Source organism: Sus scrofa, chromosome 5 (genome assembly GCF_054392235.1).
Source record: "Sus scrofa isolate SSC_HxYL_T2T_F1_AM1 chromosome 5, Sscrofa_HxYL_maternal_Yorkshire_Landrace_v2.0, whole genome shotgun sequence".
Lineage (NCBI taxonomy): Eukaryota > Metazoa > Chordata > Mammalia > Artiodactyla > Suidae > Sus > Sus scrofa.
In genome coordinates this window covers 15,801,787-15,824,024 of record NC_139387.1, presented here as the reverse complement: position 1 = coordinate 15,824,024, position 22,238 = coordinate 15,801,787, and the positions used below count along the sequence as shown (strand labels likewise).

The window sequence follows — 22,238 nt, the reverse complement described above, 5'->3', positions numbered from 1 at the left end:
AGTGCCGGGCGAAGGCTGGAGAAGGCCTCTGGAACTTTAAATAAGAAAAACGTTGCTAATGCTATAATAGAAGGGGGAAGTCGGAGGGCTGGGATTGCGTCGCTCTGAGCCCCCCTTTTCGGAGGCGGCTTTTCTTATTCAAAACAGGCCCACAATGGGCTTCACAGTGCGCCTCGCCACGGCCCCATCTGACGAGCGGCCATTCATCAGGCCGGCTGGCCTATCAATGACATTGCTCCCATCGGGGCTCCTATAAAATGATGCTTTTTCCCATGAAACATCCGCAAACATTTTGACGGGTTTGGCTTTGCCCGGCTGGATTACTGAGGGTCCCCTTGCTCGCTGGCTCTTTCTCTCTCCCCCTTCTCTGAACTCTCTCCCTTCTCTCTCTCTCTCTCCTTTTCTTCTTTCTCTTCTCTCCTTTCTCTTTCTTCCTTTTTCTTTCCTCCTTTATCCTTTCGCCCTTGCACTCTCTGCGTTTCTCTCCTTCTCCCCCCCCTCCTCCCCTCCTCCTTGGGCAGCCGTAGCACAGGGGATCCCCAAACATCAGGACTTTTGGGGGGCGCCTGTGCTGTCCATGGGAAGAGCATGCATTGTGGGTTACTGGAGGAACCCGACATGGATTCCACAGGTTAGTCCTACTGGTGGGGGTTGGGGGGAGACATGGGAGGGAAAAAAGAGGTAGAAAGGGAACTTCAGAAAGAGTCGCAAAAAGTTCAGAAGGGTCACCCTGACAGTGGAACCCCAGGAAATAACGGAGTGTGCAGAAGTTTTCAATCCCATGCGATGTGCGATATGTGGAAGCGGATGCGTGGAAGTGTGTGTGTGTGTGTGTGTGTCTAAGCGTGTGACTGTGTGTGTAAATGTGTGTGTGCGCGCGCGCTGAGGAGCGCACTTTCGCTTACCCTGGACACAAAGTTACGTAAAGATTCGCTGGCTCGCGGCGAGCTCGAGGTGCCACTTGCAGAAACTTTGCGAGCCGACCGCCCCCTCCCAGGCCCGGCTCCTCCCCCGGTTTGGGGGCCCCGGGATAGCGGTGCGCTCGGATGCTGGCGGCTAGGGCCAGGAAGCCGAGCGGAACGCCCCGGAGGCGGGGGAGGGCAACGGCTTCGCACAGCGCCTGGGAGGTGGGGACCGAGGCTCCTCCGACTGGTGGAGATGCGCAGCTGGAGGGAGTGGCGGCGGCGAGCCCGGTGGTCCTGGGGAATTCGCGCCCGGTTGGGAGGAGGGGAGCCTTGGGCCGTCCGAGGCGGGGTGTAGCCTCCCTGTCCGGAAGGGGCACCCGACGATGCGCTCCGCTCGGGGACGGTAACTCTGCTGGAGGGAGAGCGGGACACTGCGTGGCCGGCGAGGCCTGGCGTTTGGGTCTGCAAACTGCTCGGCACTTGGGGCCTGTGGGCGGCAGGTTTGGGGGTCGCGGCGGTCCCTAACCACGGAGAAAGAACACCAAGGGATTTCTTACAACGAATAAGCCCAGTGTCTCGGTTCTTTCGCCAGCAGAGCCTTCTCCACCTCCCCGTTCTAGCACCTTTGAAGAGCCGCTAAACTTCTAGATCAGAGTTATACTCCCTCTGCTCCTCCTAGGTGGAAGAATTTCTCTGGAAATTCACCTCCTTCCCCGGTCGTAGTCTCCCAACCGGTGCACTCCTATTGGGCTTGGCTGCAGCCTCGGGGTTTCCTGGGGAGAGGCAGAAACCCAGCAGTGAGTGCAGCGGAGGCAAGAGCTTGACGCGCTGCTTTGGAGGATGCCTAAGAGCATCCGCTGCTGGACTACGCAGCGCGGAGCAACAAGTGCCTTCCAGCCTCTGCCATCCCATAACACGAGCATCTCTTTCCTGAGCAAATAAACACACAACACATAATGGTACCTTCACCTCTACCGCGAGGCAGGCTGGAAATGGATGAGGGGTAGGAGTAGGGGTCAGGGGGCATCGACCCAGATGGTCTTTCTTCCGTCCCTGCAGATTTCCAGCCCCTCCTGGCTTCTGCTGAGGCTCTGGTGGCCAAGACATCCACCCTCTCTGGCCTGGGGTAGCTTTGATTTTCCAGGATAGGGGTCTATCTCTGATCCCAAGACCCAAGTCCCTCTCCATTGAGCTCCCCCGAGTGGGTGTGGGTCCCCTGGGAGTGAGGAAAGGCTGAGCCTGGAAGTCCTCCCTACTATACGCGATGACAATCCAAGGCAAGGGAGAGAGAGGCGTCGCCTGTGGCGTGCTGGGCTGTGGACTGTGCAGAGGGCTCTGCTGGAATCCTCTCCTTTGGCGGTAAAGCCGGCACCCAGAGAGGGGAAAGAGCCCCTCTATGCCAAGCGTTCCTGCCACTACGCACCTCATGAGCACCCCTTTAGAGGTGACTATCTTTTAACAAAATTAAACCCATGTTTGCATTATCTGTAGTTTTTGCAAGGGAGCCACGTAGGGACTTAGAGTCTCAGCGCCAGGTGCCAGCTATGGCCCAGCTGGGGATTTTAGCCGCCCCTCCATACGACTGGAGCTTCTCTGTGCGTTCTGGGGAGAGCTTTGGGGCTGTGGAAACGTCCTGTTTTCCGTCCTCTAGTTGGTGGTCATGGAGTCACCTGGTCATTTTTACTTACTGCAAACACCCCTAGCGGGTTCTGAAATCTCCCCCCCCATCTCCCCCCCATCTCCCCCCTCTCCTTTTCGAAAATCTGAGACATCCCCAGATCACCATCCTGAACTCAAAACGTTCTGGGCAACGGCAGCATGAAGAAATGCCATGGAACGCACCAGGTGACATTTCACTCCGGCTTGCAAAACCGACGACAAGGAGAAGTGCAGCTTGGCGCGGTCCGGTCCAGGACCTTCCCTCACCTTACTTCCAGAGAACTTAAAATCCAATTAGCTTTTCTTTGGAGAGTCCCTTGTTATGTAAAGGTCCCTTCTCCCGGGATTGCTGAGACCAGCACTCCTTGGAGCAGTTGCCTTCCGGTCCTTTTACAGCAGATTTGCGTGCAAACCTACGGCAGAACCACGAAGATGAGATGATGCTGATGATCATGATGGTGATGGTTTCATTCGAAAAGGCTGGAACAGTGGATTCGCAGCAAGGGCTGGGGCGAAGTCAGGAGCGCCCAGGGTCGGAGAGGCCGGCGGGCCAGGCCTCCGTCCTCTACTCTTAAAAGGAAAATCTCCGTAAAGTGCCTCCGACCGGGAGGACAGTTTTGCAGGGGCCGAGGCTCCAGCGGTCTGTCTGGGGCCACTTCAGCGTGACCTGCGGAAACGTGCCTCTTTGTGCCGCGCACCGAGCCGGTAACATAGTCCTCGAGTTTTTCCCAAATACTCAACAAGTGTGGGGCCAAGACAATGGCCCCGTCGGAGGAGGCCGAGGACCCGGCGCGCCGCCGAGCGCGACGAGGCAGGAGCCCCTCTCCCGGGAGCCCCTCTGCGCGGCAGAGCTTGGGGAGGCGGCCAAAGCCGCAGGCGCGCGCGTGGGGCCGTCCACACGCCGTCCGGCGGATGCGGCTTTGCAGTTACGTCCCTCCCGGCTCGCGCCGCAGCCCCGCGCCGCGCAAAAGCCTGTGCGGAGCCCCGTGTGGCCCGCGGCGCCTACGTGTTTACGGCCGTGCGTCCACTCCCGGCTGCCCTGCCCAGGCGAGCATTGCTCAGTTCCTCGAGGTACCTGGAAATTCGAGAACGAGGGGGGAAAGTAGGTAGAATTTTAGGCCGCGGAGAACTGGCGCGAAGTGGGCCAGGTTGGTCGCCTACGCAACAGAAGCGTCGTTTCTTGTTAAACGGGATGGCGCCTTAGACAGGGGCACTGCGGGGCCCGACCTGGAAACTTCTGCCTCCACCCATTTTCCGCCCCGATTTCCAAAATCTGGAGCGGCCAAGGTACCCCGAGAGCCAGATTTGAGCCCCCCAGGCCACGACGGCGGGAAGGCACTCGGGTCTCCAGGCCCTTGGCTCAGCACAAGGCCCGCCCTGGCTCTGTGGGCCCGCAGGTGGGGATATTCAGTGGTTTTGGCGTGGGGCCGGCGGGGCAGAGAGCGCCCGGGTGGGAAGAGGCCCCGGGCCTCCTCCATCCTCTCCCAGGCGCGGGTCTAGGAAAGGAGCCGCCTTCTCCGGCTGGGGGACCCGGACCGCCCGCTCGGGGAGCAAGTGAAGTGGGCTCTGAACGTTGCCTCCGCGCCCAAATAAGACTGTCTCGCCCTCCCTGGACGTGTGTGTGTGTGTGTGTGTGGCCGGTGAAGGGGGCATGCTCGCCCCACCTTCACCACCTGCCTAGCACCTGCACCTGGCTTTGGCATCAGGGTCAAGTAGGAGCCGCGTGGTCCCCAGTCCCCAGGCCGGGAGGCAGCAGCGCTAGCCCCGCACGCGACTTGGTGTGGCGGCGCAGGACAGAGCTCTTTCCCTCTGCTGTAGGACGCGGAGACCCGGAAAAGTTTGCAGGGGCCGCCGGGCGGCTAGGCCCCGGGATTTCCATAGCTGAGCCCACCCCCCTCCCCAGCGCGTCGCCATGGAGACTGCTGGAAGTTGGTGGTGGAAAACAGACTCAGCGCAAAGCAAAATATTATGAGTGCAGTTGGGGTGACTTCGGGGGGGGGGCAGGGGACCGGAGGGCATGAGCGGGAGCCAGAGGCAGAGGCCGACAACAAAAGGCCGAGTGCGAGGAGGAGAGGGGCGTTTGCACGGGGCCTCCCCGCCGCTGTGTGAGAGCTGGACCGTCCTGCTTCCCAGAGGCGCCGAGGTCTCTAATTTCTCTCCAGCAGCTACACCTTTTCTCAGCCCGCCTGTGCGCCCGCCCTCCCTCCCACCCCTCCTCCTCCGAGTTCTCTTCCAGCCTCCCTCCCGGTCCGAGGTTAGGCGCCAGCTGGGCAGTGCGCCCGCCTCCCCCACGAGCCACAGGCTCACCAACGTGAAAGGTTCTGGCTTTTCTTCCCCACGACCCGTGGGTCGCTCAAGATGAATTTCTCAGCGCCTCCCGCCCCCTTCTCAAACTGGATCTGAAAGGGTAAGGGGTTAGGATAAGGCGGGAAAGAGAAGAGAAGGAGGTGCCTGGCCAGAAATCTTGGAAGGGGTGGGGGTGGGTGATGAAGAGGCGATCGCTTGGATTTTTATCCCCCCTCCTTTGTACAGTGAGAAAAGCTCTGAGTTATAACTCCGACTCGGCCCGTTGCGATGTTACTTTAGGTAAATCTAGCCTTTCCCAGATTAAATTGCTTGTAAAATGAAGGGCTAGACAGCTCACAGGCTGGGATTCTCTGACTAGTTAAACGTGTCCCTCTTTACCATAGAGCCCAGAAAATATAATGTGGACTGGTCACCACTCTCTGCCCAATCAGTGAATCTCTTCCCAAACTAATAATATCCTAAAACATTTTTACAAGTCATTGAGGATTTTAAGGCTCAAGAACGTTGGGTAACGCCTCATTGAAGGCCTAGAATTGCCTTTCTCCATTACACCTGAGGTGCATTCCCTGCGGCACTAGCTGGTAAGGGGCTGTGCCCAGCGTTTTGGAAATGCCTCTGGATGATGAAGCGCGTATTCCAGCCCCTCACACGCGCTTGAGAGGAAAACACACGGACACATGTGGTGAGATGTTGCCATTAAAAGAAAACCAGCCTCTCCCCTCCACTGTTCCGGCTTTTAGGAAGAGGGGAGTCTTCAGCTCCCCTTCCTGGTGATCATTTCAGTGGGAGTCCCTCCCTGCTGCCCAGACTCTAGTTGTCTCAGCTGTAAATGAATGGATGTAAAGATTGGGCCGAGAGGTTACGACTCATTTACATGCCTGCATCTGTGTCTGTGAGATCTGCCTGGTACTTTGTTGATCAAGTAGTTTATCACACATCCATCCTCACAAGTGCTCTGCAAGAGAGGCCTTATCATGACCTGCATCAGGCACTGGGTTTCTCTTCCGTTGCCAGGACTGTTAAGAACACAATTCTAAGTCCAGTTGATATTTTTGTTTGCCTCGGTGTCTGTGCAAAACAAAAAACAAAACCAAACTAAAACAAAAAGCCTGAAAAGGTGTAGACTGGTGACATCACAAGTTGGGACGCTGGACAGTCAGGTCATCACTTGCATCGGCCCCGCCTGACCTGCTGTACAGGAGATATGGGAGACCCCTCGGCTGCCCCTCTAGGGCTCCACACTCTGCAGGATGGAAAAGGTGGAGGAAGTCTTTCATTGCTTTTATCCCTTCCACTCTATTTGAGATATCTTTGCAATTTTATTAAGGTTAGGGGAGAGAATAACAAAGAGATGATTTGGAGGTGTCAGTTAAAAGTAAAAAAAAAAAAATTACTTTGACTGAATGTATTGGAGTTTTATTCAGTCTCACTCACTGAGCGCCTGTGGCAGACCCTGCTGTCAAAATGGTTTCACGAGGGAGGGCATGGCCATGTTGAGAGTGGTGAGTCCTACAAGGGACAGAAAAATAGAGTCTCCTTGGGCCTAGAGGAAATTAAGGATGCCCTCTCTTATCGGGTCCCGGCTACGTGGCAACCCCATAACAAGCACTTTTCAGTGCATTTGCCACTTAGGTCTGCCCGAACTTCTGCGTTGTCCCTTTTTAGGATGAAAGAGTGTCTGGAACTTGCCTGGGGTCACAACTTGGACCTGGCGGAGCCAGATTGGAAGCCAGGCTGGGAGAGCCTGTTCCCTTACTCCACCCAGCCTGCTTCACCTGGACCCAGGTAGAGTTCCAGCTGGGCAGAGCTTGGTGATGATGCTGGCTGCCGGGTGGATCTGAATCCCACTTAATGAGAAGGGAAAGGTATAAATGAGAGTGGAGGATCAAGGAAGGTTGGGTCTTTGAGCTCTGGAAAAAACCTCTCTGAAGGAGTCATATGATTCTGTATTTGAAGAGGATTTGAAATCATGGCAGTGAGGGGAGGCAGTGCATCATAATGGTTGAGGATAGACTTTGGACAAATGTCAGCTTGCTTGCTTCATTCATTCAAGAATACTGTGTGTCTTCTCTGTGCCCTGCGTTCTACTAAATGCTGGGCTTAAAAATGCCATCCTCTGGAGCCTAAATTCTAGATAGATAAGCAAGTAAACACAGAAACAGAAATTGCCAGGGAGTGATACATGCTATGAAGAGAAAACACTGGATTAATGACGATAGACCATAGTGACGGGGAGGTTGCTTTTTTTCACAAGGTGCCTTTCTGCCCCACCAAGCTGTGAGTCTTTGGCCTGGACGCTTGTATCGCTGAGTCTCAACTTTCTTTTGGAACTGATAGAATGATCTGATAGGGCTGTCGTGAGTGTGCAACATGGAAGTGGTAGTAGACAACATATATTCAATACTTACTGTACGTCTTCACTTTGCGAAACGTTTTCCTTTAAATGCATTATCTAGGTAATGCTCCCAACAACCCTGTAAAGAAGGAACTGTTTTCATTCACACTTTAAATGAGGAATCCAATAGGCTAAAGACAAAAAAATGTTTCTGGTCTCTGTAAGTTGGCTGGTGAGACATACCTTGACTGCACGGGAAGCAAAACCCGTCTTAATTGTGTATGTCAAATTTTCCTGAGGCAGGATGCAAGTGATCTGTTTAATTTGTATAAATCAATGTATTTGTATTTTTAAAGCTAATGTCTGTCAGATGCCTTTCATGTGCCAGGCATGTACTAAGCAATTTAAATTCTTTATTAGTTGTATTTTAAAATATATGTTAGGGGTACTGTTATTATCCATCCCATTTTATGAAGTGGGAAATTGAAGTGGATAAAGGATATCTTTGAAGGGGTGAGTAGCCTAACCTGCAGCGATCCACACTCTTAGTCACTAGGCTACCCTGTCTTTCTCTCTCTTTGTATGTGTGTGTGTGTATGTGTGTGTGTGTGTGTGTGTGTGTGTGTGTGTGTGTATGAGGGAGAGGTTTGTGTTGGAAAGGATGTCCAGTAAAGCATACATCGTTTTTACCAAAAGCATTTTCTCCATATAAGAAAGTGTTAGGAGAGTCCTTTACACAGTGGAGACAAAACTTTATTATTGGCAAAAATAGGGACATAGTGGGACATATCTTTACTGTGGGTGTGAAACGCACTGCAGTTTTCTTGGGGTTCATCTGAAGTTTAGTTACCGTTCTCTTTGTCTCTGAGAGAGTGCAGGCTTCCTTCATGCTCACATACAGACAGCCAGAATAAGCTAGTGAGGCAGGAGCTATTATGTGCTGTGATTATATATGTAGCCTTTAGGTAATTTAATAAGCCATATATTGCAGCTAGAAGTCATTCACAGAGATGTTAACCTATGACTTCAGGTGGATGTGGGTGTAACTTCATGAAAAGAATCTGGGCTTTGCCACCGGCCAGATCAGTGTTGAAATCCAAGCTCGGTCACTTGCTAGCTGTGGGACCCAGGGCAAATGAGCAAACTTCTCTAACTTCCTTCTTTGTGAAAACATCCACTCTTTACTTTCTAGGGTCCTTAAGAGGACATATGGGGGGGTTTGTTGCGTGAAATAGGTGAAGGGGATTAAGAAATACAAACTCTAGTTATAAAATAAGTAGGTCACAGGGCTGTAATATACTGTATAAGGAATACAGTCAATAATACTATAATAATTTTGTGTCGTGACAGATGGTTACTGGACTTGTGGTTATCACGTGGTAATGTATTTGTCAGATTACTATGTTGTATTCTCAAGAGTAACATAATATTGAATGTGAACTGTATTTCAGTAAAAAGGAAAAGAGGCTATCATGAGATTGTATACTTTAAGCCTGGCTCCTAGAAATTGCTCAGTCAATAGCAGATTTTGGGGGGCGGGTGGCCCGTGCTTGCAGCCTATCAAAGTTCCCAGGCTATGAGTCAAATCAGAGCTGCACCTGCTAGCCACAGCCACAACCACAGTCACAGCAATGGGGGACCTGAGCCATGTTTGTACCTACACCACAGCTCTCGGCATCCCCGGATCCTTAACCCACGGAGTGAGGCCAGGGATTGAACCTGCATCCTCACGGATGCTAGTCTGGTTCATAACCTGTTGGGCCACAATGGGAACTCCCAACAGATCTTATTATTTTTAAAAATAGGAGTTCCCATTGTGGTTCAGCGGGTTAAGAATCTGACTAGTATCCATGAGGATGCAGATTGGATCCCTGGCCTTGCTCAGCGGGTTAAGGATCTGGCCATAGGTCCAAGATGTGGCTCGGTCTGGCATGGCTGTAGCTGTGGCTAGGCTGGCAGCTGCAGCTCCGATTTGACTCCTAGCCTGGGAACTGCCACAGGTGCAGCCCTAAAGAGAAAAAAATAATAATTATATGGTCTTCCTGTGCTAAACCCTAGTAGGGAAAAGGGGTGGAGAAATCTGAGTAAAATTTAGATTGTTTCAGCATATCTAGATGTTTTCTGTACCCTGTAGACAAAGCCTCAGTTCTAATGTCAAGATAAATCATTATAATCTAAAAGGCATTCGTGTCATTTTCATTTCTCTACTTTTCCCATGAACAAGGGCATTTTCCTGCTCCTGTTTGCCATGGCTGAACCCTCGTGTTTTCCCAGTTTGTCAAAGGATGTGGAAAATGTGTCTCTGTAGAGGGAACACCTGCTGACAGGGATTTGAATCCTGGAAGAGAGTTCCATTGAGCTCTCGGAGAAGGCACACACTGCACACCTCTGATGGGGCCCCTGCACAATCCTGATACCTGCCTAGATGGCCACATTCTTCATCTACCCCATCCCCACCCCGCAGACTTGGAGCCATCACTCTTCTGAAGACTAAACCATTTTACATTTGATTTTCAGGAAGTGGAAACCTTCTGCTTTGAGCCTTTCTCTGAAATTTGTTTTAGCAGGAAACTTGTTCTTTGGCCTTTTGTGTATGTGTGTGTCTTTTTAGGGCCGCACCTGTGGCGTATGGAGGTTCCCAGGCAGGGGGTCTAATGGGAGCTGCAGCTGCCGACCTACACCACAGCTCACAGCAATGCTGGATCCTTACCCACTGATTGAGGCCAGGGATCGAACCTGTATCCTCATAGATGCTAGTCAGATTCGTTTCTGCTGAGCCATGACCAGAACTCCTTCCTTGGCCTTCCTTGTGTATTTTTCTGATGTGAGGAGAAAATGTCCATTTGTTTTCTCTCTCTCTTTATAATTTGATTTTATCTACAATGTGATTTTTTTTGAGTTTTTGAAATAGTAACAGCTTTCTTTAAGAGAGAGAAAACTCATAAAAAGTACAAAAGAATGAAATTCTGCCTCTATGTTTTCAGCCAACTATGATCCTAATTTAGGCAAGTAGGACTGGATTAACTTGTGCAGGTAGATCGTATGGCTTCTGTTGTCAGAGCTGATGCTCAGAGCAGAATTTCTTTAAAAAATGTTTATAGTTTACACTTTTGTGGTTGGTTAATCCTCAATAAAACATAAACGCATATAATCTGGCTCTGAGCAATCAATAATTATTAGTAGACAGGTGAACCTGGACGTGTTGGGTTTGTTTTGTTGTGATTTCTTTGCTTTAATTTAAAGGGATGATAAGAAAGCCTGTGAAGAGCCTGCAACCCAGTGAAGGTTAGTTAGCAGTTAACGTCCTGTGTGTTTTCTGAGTACCCAGTTGTGCTAATGGCCGGCATTGTTTAGATGCAGCCTAGGTGAGATTGATAAATATAGCAGATTTTTATTTAATTGGAAGGGAGAATTACTATTTCATAAGCTGCGATCCCCTGAATCTAACATGTTGGAGAGAATGCACTATCAGTCAATACGCGTGAACTACTCCTGAGCTAGATGTTGAACTATCATTTGAATAAGCTAAAGAGTGATTAGTGATTAGTGATTGCTAATTACACTGTCAGTAACTAGTTTTTGAGGTGTGTCAACCCATTTGTTTTGAATCTTGTGACTGCTCTGAAATCATTTATGCTAATATTAGACTTTTGAAGAAGGAAGTGCTTCTTTGAATGTTATAATTACAGAATTTATATAATTTTTTAAAATGAGCATGAGTGATTTTTGAGTGCCACATCACCTTTCCTGAATGATTAGTCTAAATTTGGGGTGTAATGTGTTTATAATTTGTGTACTGATTCTAAATGCTTATGGCTAGGTCAGATTTCTATTGAAGTTATTAGAGTTTTAGAAAGTTCCAGAATTGGGCCCATGGCATAAACTCAAACCTATTTATTTATTTATTGTCTTTTGATGGCCACACCTGCGTTACGTGGAGGTTCCCAGGCGAGGGGTCTAATTGGAGCTATAGCTGCCGGCCTACACCACAGCCACAGCAACACAGAATCCGAGCCTCGTCTGCGACCTATACCACAGCTCACGGCAACACCGGATCCTTAACCCACTGAGCGAGGCCAGGGATCGAACCTGCAACCTCATGGTTCCTAGTCGGATTCGCTTCCACTGCGCCACGACGGGAACTCCTCAAACCTATTTATGATGGAATTGATTGGTTCCTTTACACATTTTGCCATGTTTTCTTTGTGGTGTTTCATTCCGCTGCTGATAATCAATCAAGAGTGGGGAAGAATTAGGGCGTCTCTGCAGTTCTTTGTTCTACTAAAAAGAAAATCAACTAATTTCACATCATCCTTATTTGACTACTAAAAAAAGCTAAAATTTTGTTCCTAGGAATTTTATTTCTTTTACTTGATGACTTCTGTTACAAAAGCACGATAGTTTCTCCATAAAGCATCATTCGACGTCTTAAGCAATAAACACCATTGGCTGAGAAAGCCCCTGGAGTTTACAAGGAAAAAAGATTCCGCAGGCCTTGAGGCCTTCAGTTAAAACCTTAGAACTTTTGAGCACCGGAAGGAAGGTTTCCAAAGTGTTGAGCTGTTGTTGTGAGAGGGCCTTTGGTCTCCATGAACTCTTATTTTCCACGCAGTGGGCAGAGTTTTTGAGGTTGCCGTGATTTGGGTAGGGGACCTTTTCAGAAATGCCAGGCTTTTAGGGGGAAAAACAAACAAACCAACAAACCACAGCTTTTCTTCTACTCAAGGCTCTGTTTTAAAGTTTGGAAACTATGCTGTGATTAGAAGGATGAATTGGCCCGTCCCCCCCACCCCACCCCCGGTGCCCAGGGCAGGGCATCCTCCTGTGCTACCTCGCAGGAGCCGGCTTTGCTGTGCACCCAGACCTGGTCCTGCTGCCCCAGGCGTGAGCCTCGCACAGAGGCTGGCTGAGCCCTGAGCGCACCTGGGGAGCCCCGCAGGGCAGAGGGGTCCAGAGCAGTCCAAGTGATAAGGAACCTAAAAAAAGGATTCACTGTGGGTGTGTGTTTCGTTCAAAGTTTTTCTTGGTATCGAGAGAAATTTTTAAAAGAAGAAGAAAAAAAAAAAAGTCAAAGCCTTTAATGGTAGACGGTATCTGGAGACTATATATGGATACATAGATTGTTTTTGAGAAGGAAAGAATGAAGGAAAGGGGAAAAAGAGACGAAGGGAGGGAAGAAGAGATGGAGGGAGGTTGGGAGAAAAGGAGGAAAGTGCATTGAAATCATTTTTTTTTGTAATTGACACAGGCTGACTTAATGAGTTATTTTCAGAGTCATGAGTTCCTTTTTTAGTCGAGTGATTCCCTTTTGGAAATTCGGTGGCAGATTACTAACATTTGCAATCTTTTCCAGCCCCTGTGCTAAATGCTTATGCATGTTTATTCATTTAATTCTCTTACCCGACCTATGGTATCATTTTCCCCATCTTAGGGATGAGGAACCTGAGGTTCAGAGAGCCTTAGGTAACATGTCCAAGCCACATGGCTGCTATCAAATGAGGATCTGAACACAGATATTCTGATTTCAAGGCCAGGCTGCCTCCTCTCCTCCTAAAACTTAGAGCTAGAAGACCTTGGAGCGGTCTGTTCCAGCTCCTCTACTACATAAAGAAGTTCAGTACTGAGTTCCCACTGTGGCTCAGTGGTTAATGAACCTAACTGGCATCCATGAGGACACAGGTCAATCCCTGGCCTCCCTCAGTGGGTTAAGGATCCAGCATTGCCTTGAGCTTGTGGTGTAGGTCACAGATGTCCCTCGATCCTGTGTTGCCGTGGCCCTGGCATAGGCTGGTGGCTACAGCTCCGATCGGACCCCTAGCCTGGGAACCTCCATATTGCCATGGGTGCATATGGAAAAAGACAAAAAAAAAAGTTCAGGGGGTCAGGTCACCGTAATCCTGGGGGAGACAGCAGCTCGTACCGCACCTCTCTGGAGCATAGAGTTATGGGTGTCAGTGGGCTTCTGGCTGCCATGGGCACCTTGGTATGACTTTGGCAGCAGGCTGCTGACTAAGGGACACCCCGCCAGTGCTCCTTCCTTTGGGGATGCCTTCATGCCCTGCATTCCTTTCACCTCAAATGGTTCTTGGAGCTTCTGCATTCCACCTGGTACCACTGCTGGGGAAATGTCCCCACCTGCCAGTTCCCTGGCAAATTTGACATTTTACATATTATGGGATTCATATCTATTTATTTATAGGCATGATTTTCCTTATAACAGGTTCAACACAAGAACCTTGGCTGTTAAAAAAAATAGCACCTTCCATTGCATAGCTTGTTATAATTTGCAATCACTGATGCAAATCCTTAATAGCAGGGAGTTTGCAGTCCCTAGGACAATCATTAACAGCTCTGGCTCTGGAATCCCACAGGCTTGGTGAGAATCAGCTTTGTCATGGGCTAGATGTATGAACTCAGCAAGTCACATGACTTCTCTGAGCCTCAGTTTGCTTGTCAGTAAAGTGGGGCCATGCACAGTACCCACCTTGTAAGATATCATTGAAGATTAAATTGACTAAAGCATATAAAGGGGTCCACTCAGGGTCTTGGCACATTGGAAAAGCTCAATAAACAGAAGGTGTTTCAAGCCCTTACTTCTCCTTGGGTCCCCCTAGAAGCTTCCAAGACCCACCTTCTCCCCACAGTCCCTTTGTCCCCCCACCTCAGTCAACTGCACAGGACAAGAAAACATTTTATATAACATTTTCACTGTGTTCAGTCTTTTCAGTTCATGACCTCAGAAGCCTATGATCTAGCCTATGATCCTTCCCATCTTTTACTTAGTGAAACTGCTGCCCCGTAGGATTCAGTCATGTGCACTGTTTGTACAACAGGAGTATCCAAACTGAGGGTTGTTATGACCCCAAAGCTGGTCTTGCTTTCCCTAAACCAGGCCATCTCCACACCAGTTAGAAAATGCGGTTATAAGAAGGGCCTGGTGGCTTCCCTTTCAAAGTTCTTTCTGACTGTCTTAACCTTGCCTCGTGGTGGTCTAAAGTGGGTCTAAAGTGCACATACTTCCCATCCTCGTTTTATGTGTTTGCTTGATGCTTCTTCCTTCTTCCTTCTCATAATTTCCACGTGTGTTATTATTATCTGTGCTTAGCACGGTGCATAGCACCTGCCAGAGTGTCTTGCACGAGTCAGTGCTCCATTAGTGTTTACTTAAGATATAAATCAATCCCCCCTTCATATTTTGAGGAATTCTGCATCTCTTTGCTTGCTTTCTAGGAAGCCTAGCTCAAGGCTCCATGCAAGCAGGTACTTGATAGATGAACTGCAGATGAACCTACACTCTCGAGCCCCTCCGAGGTGCCAGGCATGGTGCTGGTGCTTTGTTCACTCATTTCTTTCCCTTTCTCCTCTCCTTTCTCATTGATCTGCTCTTCTGTGCCAAGTGCCATCTTAAGTATGGGGAATAAGGTGCAGTCAGCTCTTAAGGAGCTTATATTATTTCTCCTAATCCTCATAATAACCTCATGGGGTGGATTTTTTTACTGTAGGAAGGAAATTGAGGCTCATGAGGTGAAGTAATTTGTCCAGGGTTGCAGAGTTACTTAGTCCCTTGGATAAGCTTCGAGTTAGTGTCCTCCTGACTTCCAAGGCTATGCACCACGAGATCCAAGAATCAAACAGAAAGAGTGATAATAGGAAGAGACTAAAGAGCAATGCCTGGGAGGTGGGCATTATCTAAGAATTATAATAGCTAAGACTTACAGTAGTGCTTCTCATGTAAACACCCCATGCTTTATTCATTTAATTCTCATCTGGACTCCATGGTGTGGTATTATTACCACTCCCGTTTTGCAGATAAAGAACCCTGAGGCTTTTTTTCACGTGCCTGCTGGCCAATTGTGTGTCTTCTTTGGAGCAATGTCTACTTAGGTCTTCTGCCCAATTTTCAACTGGGTTGTTTGTTTTTTGGTTGTTGTTGTTGAGTTGTATGAGTTGTTTGTTTATTTTGGAGATTAAGCCCTTGGCAGTTGCATGTTTGCAACTATTGTCTCTCATTCCATAGCGGGAGGGGGAGGGAGTGGGATGGACTGGGGGCTTGGGATTTGTAGATGCAAACTATTACTTTTAGAATGGATAAGCCATGAGGTCCTACTCTATAGCACAGGGAACTATATCCAGTCTCTTGGGATAGAACATGATGGAAGATAATATGAGAAAAAGAATGTACATATATGTATGACTGGGTCACTTTGCTGTACAGCAGAAATTGACACAATATTGTAAATCAACTATACTTTAATAAAAAACAAACAAACCCTGAGGCTCAAGGAAGTTGAATTTCTCACCCAAGATCATACAGCAAGGAAATCAGACTTGAACCTGGCAGCTGAGCTCCACAGTCTGTATCCTTAACTACTACACTGTTATTCAAGCAAACCAAAAAAGTGCCTCAGTCATAAACAGGTGCCTGGAACTCACAGTGGTTCTGTGTAGCCAAAACTTGCTCTGTGCTGGGCACTGTGCTGTAAATACTTTGCATGCATTTGTTCCCTGAAATCTCATACCACTAAGATGAGGTAGGCAGGTTATTACCCACGTTTATACAAGGGGATACTAAGAATTTGCCTAAAGTCATTCAACTAATAAGTACTAAGGCTGGAATTCAGACCATTTGTCTGTAGCTGGTTCCTTACTTTTCCTTTCTCCTGTGTGCTCCTCAGGAAATAATCCAAAAGAAAGAAAAAATAAAATGCACCAAGTTGTCTGTTAAAATATTGTTAAAAATAGGAGCATTAGCTCAATGGAACACTGAGCATGCATTAAACAGTGATGGACGTGAGGACTGTAGCATGATAGGACAAGAGGGGTTACTGTTCACTTGTGTCCACATATGGACGTGAGGCTGGGGAGGAGCGCAGAAAAAAGATGAGGAAGTTCACCTGTTGGTGGGGGGGATTGTGGGTCAGTATGTTTCTCTTTCCAACGTTAAAAATAAAATTCCTCTGGTGGATTAACTCAGGAAAGAAAAGAAGTGCTTTGTCTAAAAGAAGGAAGTCTTTGTCGTTTATGCCAAAAGCGAGCGCTAGTTTGAAGTCTCTTTGACTCTGGCAGCCAGGAGTGCCTGACTCCTGAGGTTTCAGGGTAATGCACATCCCCTGACGGAGGAGGTGAGAAGAAATGCAGAAGAGGTAAAAAGCAAACAAACAAAAACCTAGAAAAGGCAGTGATGTCAAGGATTGAAAATATCAGGGCACAGTGAGTAGATTTGACTCCAATGATCTTTTACAGATTTGTCTATATTTTAATGATATTGTGATAATAGAAACAGAAACAAAGGAAAAGTCTGCTGACATTGGGTAGGGTAGGCATGCCCCCACCCCACCCCAGAAGTGGAGGGGAAATGAAATTTGTACAAACTGGTTTTGTAGTTATGTACCCCAACTCTGGTGTTCCCAGGGGTATTTTCAGAGCAGACCTGCTTTTACATTGAATTTGTCTTCGACAGGAGATGGCACTGAACACCTTAGCTTTAATATTCTCTAGTCTCTGGAGACCTGGGGAGTTCATGATCTGTGAAACACTGGCATAGGTGCACCCTCGGGGTTCCCTTGCTAATTCTTGTATATTGCAAATGATAACACCTTAATTAATCTCTTTGCCCACTTTAGAGTTTCCCATATTGAGGTTTCCTAAAGAAAGAAGGGGCAGTAATGTTACGCAGCACGTAGTGTGTGTTCAGTATTACTTTAGACACAGCTTTGTACCACAATGAGACTTGAAGGCATGTGCAATTATGGGTTTTAGAGTAGAAGTTAATGCTTAGGTTTAGTCAGATTCCGATCCTGGCTCAGCTGCTTGCTGCATGTGTGATCTTGGCCAAGTCATTGCTGTGATGATGATGTTGATGAAGACGATGGTACTTACACTGAGAAGCCACTTTCCAGGAGGTGTCAGTGTCACCGTGGGCTCACCTGCATCCTTCCATGATGGAGACCACGCTGATGATGCAGAGATTTGGGGACCGTGGTCACATGGATTGACCAGTTAGCTTGAAAGAGGGTGGAATTCTTATCTTTCCTCATCTCACTCATCTGTTCTAGTTCAAGCCTCTGAGACTTGGCGAGACTCTTACAGTGGCCTCCTACTGAGGTGGGACTAACTCCCAATTTCCCTGGGGCAGTGTTCCCTTATGCCTATAGTCCTGGCAAAACTGTCACTAAGGGTTTCAGTCTCGGAAGGGTCCAGGTTTAGATAGTAAGTGATACGGTCTCCCACTTCCCTTTCCTTCCCCACTAAGACTGTGTTTAGTGGCACCAGATGGAACTGTCCACAGAACGGATTTGCCTGGAGTTCCCATTATGGCTCAGTGGGTTAAGAGCCTGACTAGTCTCATGAGGATGTGGGTTCGATCCCTGGCCTTGTTTGGTGGGTTAAGGAGCCAGCATTGCTGCAAGCTGCCACATAGGTCACAGATATGGCTCAGATCTGATGTTGCTGTTGTTGTGGCTGTGGCGTAGGCCATCGGCTGCAGCACTGATTTGACCCCTAGCCCAGGAATATCCACAGGCCACAGGTGTAGCCCTCAAAAGAAGAACGTTTGCTTATGCCACTTTCTACTTGAACACTTTTAGAGGTTCTCAACCATGTATTGAATAGACTCCGGACTCCTTAACCCAGCCCTGTGTGCAGAGTCAGGGTGATGCCCTGCAGCGTCCTACACAGTGCGCATCAGACAGGGTGGTCTCCATAAGCATGTGTCGAATTAGTATGTGAATGAATGTGTGCATTCGCACTCAGGCTGCTCGTCAACTTCTTGAACGACTCGTTCTCCTGCCAACTTCAGGGCCTTTGCACCTGCTGTTTCTTCTGCCAGGAACATTCTTCCCTCCCTCTTTACCTAGGGTAGTAACACATGTCTTCTTACTCTTTAGCTGTCAGTTTAAATGCTACATCCTTTGAGAGGCTTCCTGACGCTCACAGATTAGGTCAAACCTCCCCTTTTCTCCTCTCCCCTGGCTCGCTCAGTAATTCACTCTCTATTTGCATGCTAATTGAATAGCTGACTCCCGCACCAAAGTCTAACTTTCCAAGAAGGCAGAAACTGTCTTGTTCCCTGTCATTGTCCCTACTGTGTACCTGGAACATGGTAGCCCATTCATAGTTGATAAACAAACAGAATGAATGTAAGTCGCCTCACAGGCTGCCCTTTCGGAGCCAGTGCAGTTCATGTCACCTGATTAAAGCTCTCTGTTAGTTCTCAGCATACCTGGAACACATGTGACGCTCTTCCTATGGCCGGCAAGTCCCTACACACTTGCTTTGGGCCCTTCCTAACTGTCTACCTCATTTCCGACTGCCCACCACCTTCTGCCCGCCCCCCACATTGGTTTCCCGGCTCTTCCTCACATACTCCAAGCCCACTCCAAGCCTTTGCACTTGCTTCAACATCACCTCCTCCGGGAGGCCCTCAGTGTCCCTGCTACTGAAAACAGCCCCCCATCTGTCTCGCATCCCACGGTTTCCTTTTCTTCATGACACTCATTGTGCTCTTCCTCCACCACAGACCGGGCTCCTTGAGAGCAGGGACATGCCTGCCGTGTTCATCCCCAGCTCCTCAGAGCCCGGCAAACAGTTGGCACTAAATCAATGTTTGCTGGGTAAGGGAAGGAATGAAAGAGCAGGGGCAGGGTTGGACTACCCCTTGGAGGCAGGGAGGGGACCCCTTCCTGGAACCCAGCGGCCTCTGGGGCAGGGCCTGTGGTGTCGCCATGGCAACCCACTGACCTGAGCCCCCCCCTCCCAGAGGCACCAGCTGCCTGTGTCCTGGGTCCACTTTCCACACCAGTTGCCTGTCACCACCACAGGGGGTCCAGGGGAGAGAAAACGCTGCTGAGAGAGAATGATCAAGAGGAACGCACCCCCTGGTGCCAGGGGAGACAGGAATAGGCCATGTCCACGTTGTTCCACTGGTAACGACCAGGGTCTGGGGGCAGAGGGACGTCGGGGCGCACTCTGGAACCTCCAGAGGGACCTGGGGCCCCGTCCTCCTCCCGGAGCTGCGGGTGTGGCCTGTCAGGTCTTTTCTGTAGCATTTCTAAAGCTATGAGCTCCAGAAATAGGCCCCAGCACAGTGCCCTGAAAGACTGTTGATCTAAAGGGGGATGAATAACTCCTTCTATTAAAACCCGGTGACACTTTATAAGTCAGGCGGTGTTTTCTGCAGGTATTGCATAAGTCGGGAACTCTCTGTTCTCATCCGGTTCCTCAGAAACAAAGCTCATCATCGCCTTACACCCCCACAGCTTAAAAGTCGAGGCTGGCTTCCAGCCGCCTGCAGCCTTCTTGGCCTGGAGGGTGAGGCCTTTGCCGTGGGCTCCTAACAGACTCTCCCACCGCTGCCTGGGTCACAGGCCGGTGGACTCTCCGCCTTTCCCAGAGCCCATTCTGTGCCTGTGTCTGGGACGGAGCCCCTCTCCCCCAAGATGCTCTTCTTTCCTCCTCGGCCTGGCAGAGGCTGACTCCTTTAAGGACCAGCTGAAATGCCCCTACCTCTGCGAAGCAGCCAGGCTGAGCTGGGGGCACTGTATCATAACTGAGAACACTCCTGGCTGCCTTGCTGGCTCAGCGACGCAGGGTGCTGAGGGGACGCCAAACAGCTTTGCGGGCAGGCAGACCTGTGGCGGTGACCTCCCTCCTGGTGAATCGGGGTCTGTCCAGGCCTCTGTTTCAGAGCTGCTGTTGGAGCAGCGGTGAGCAGGGGTGAAGCGGTGACAGGGCTCAGCAATGCTGGATGTGGCCGCTGCTATCTGTCCCCATCACGGCTCTGAGCGCCTGGTGGATGGAGACCAGGCTTTCCTCATCTTCCCCCAACCCACGAAGCCAGGCATGCGAAGAGTTTCCGCGTGTATCATGTCAGCTCATCTTGGGAGAAAGCGCAAGGCAGGGCTTTAGGGAGGGGCAGAGATCGTTTTGGTGTTACATAGCTGGTCAGTGGCAGGACTGGGATTTGAAATCCAGTCGTTTTAACCGCAGACCCCACCGTCTTCCTGGTCTGCCTCTGTCTTCTCTCTGATCTTGTACTGTCCCCTGGAGGTCACTCTCCATTAGCCATGGGGCCTTCTTCTGGCTCCTTAAATTGGTCCCACACCATCCTACCTCAGAGCCTTTGTCTTTGTGGTCCCCGATCCTGAACCTTCCAAGACGTTGCCCCCTCACTGCACTCCGCCTCTGCGCAGATGCTGTTTCCTCCCAGAGGCCTTCCTGGGGGAGGAGCCTGTCCAGTATTTCCTGTTCCTTCTGCTTCACCTGCTCACAACCATCGCCACCAGCTCTGTGCCTGACACCACCCCCCACCCCGGGCGCTTGGGGACTAAGCCTGAACAAGATACTAAAGGTTGTTAGAACTGACATTTGTAGAGTGGGAGAAATAAATAAGAATAAAATAGAAAACATAGACCAGATGCTTTCGAGTCCTGAATCCCTGGTCCATCAGAGAAAGCCTGCGGTGGTATAATGGCTTCCTGTCAAATAGCTTTTGTCCATCTCTTCTGTTTGAACTTTGCACTCAAGACACTTGATAACAGTTTGCAAGGATGGATGGATGGCCGGGCTGGTAGATGATCTAGGAGAGAAGAGCTGGTCTGTGCTCCGTGGGATGCAGCAGGGAGAATAAACATCAGCTTTGGAGACTGAAGATCTGGGTTCAAGTTCTGATTTTAATACTTTTGAACTGTATGTCTCTGGCCGTGCCACTGCCACGGTCAGTTTCCTTATCTATAAAGTGGAATAAATTTCTATCTCACGAGATGGACTATGAAGCTCAGGTCAGGCTCGTCACGTCAGCGTGCTCTGTAGACTTCAAGGATTACCTGCCTTTTGGAAACCAACTTAGTTGGCTCCTCCTGCCAGGCCAACACATGTTCATGAGGCGCTGCTCTGAGCCTTGGACTGCCTTGGATGTGCCATGTTCCCCAGTGCAGCTACTTCCTGGTTCTTTTTGCCACTGCTAAAGGAACCGAGCCTCCTAGAAAGCCCAAAAACCATTTACAACTCATTCTGTGAACTTGAGAAAGTCATTTCAAATTGGGGTTTCCAAATCTTCGATCTCAGGTGGAGAGGCATGAAGATTTGCTTCTAAGCGGTGTGGGTTAAACTCCTTGTAAAATGAAAATCTACACAGCATTATCTGCATCCTCCTTCCTGCCCATGATGAGTCAGGTGAAGGGATGCTTGGCAGCCTAGGAGCCTGTACTCACAGCCGTCCGTAAATCCTGCTGGGCACATAGAGCAAGTGTGGTCCTTACCAAAAGGTCAGATGATTTTTATGGATCAAGAATAGGCAGTTGGGAACAGGAGGTTTTATCCAAGTGTGAATTGAGCGCCCCTTCTCCCACGTCCCAGAACACAGCGCCAACACTGCAGGCCTGATCACAGTATTAGAACTTTGCTTCAAGTCTCAGTTTTCACATCTATAAATAGAGATGTTAAGGCACACCACAGAATATCGTTCTGAGGTTTAATTTAGACCACACACGTGAACACTTGCACAGTACCTGGCACACAGTAGGAATTTACTGTTGTTTTTCAAAAAAAGGAATGCATTCAACACACTTATTGCACAATATCTATGGGGCCAGGCATGGTGCCAGCCACTGGGTACAGGTGAGCAAAAATGACAGGGTCCCCGCACTCATGAGCTGGGAAGTAGCATCTGCCTCACTTTGTTGATGACAACTAGAAGGCAGAAATCAGTCTTATTCATGTTTATATCAGATTCACTTTGCTACCGCTTCTTGTATCTAGAAGCTTCAAGGTAAATTTTTGTTGAATTTTCCTTCCTTTATTTGGAAAATCACCTTTTATGTATTGTATGTTTTCATGCCTTATGTGGTAAAAAAGAAAATGATTAGGAAATTCTGTAGATATGTGGACGCATCTCCTTATATGCAGGGCATCCTTTGATATTTTGCATGTCAGTAATGTAAAGTTCCCTGAGGCCAGACCACAGGAAAGACTTTTTACCAGGCACTAGTGGAGAGTCAAAAGAAACAGAATAAAATGGACCACATTCTTTTTTT

The 22,238-nt window shown here is 49.1% G+C and overlaps 1 protein-coding gene across 5 annotated transcripts in view; it reads left to right on the top strand.

Moving 5' to 3' along the window:
- The first annotated feature begins 168 nt into the window (after positions 1 to 168).
- RFX4 (regulatory factor X4) overlaps positions 169 to 22,238 on the top strand; it is a 168,505-nt gene continuing 146,435 nt past the window's right edge. For 3 of the 5 annotated variants that reach the window (XM_021091569.2, XM_021091568.2, XM_084955470.1), the window contains exon 1: positions 169 to 631. In XM_021091569.2, coding sequence (XP_020947228.1) covers positions 589 to 631 — 43 coding nt within the window. In that variant the 5' untranslated portion in view covers positions 169 to 588. Of the gene's footprint in view, positions 632 to 2,969; positions 3,270 to 4,638; positions 4,972 to 22,238 lie in introns of those variants that run through there. The other 2 variants (XM_084955469.1, XM_021091570.2) reach the window with 2 other exon arrangements.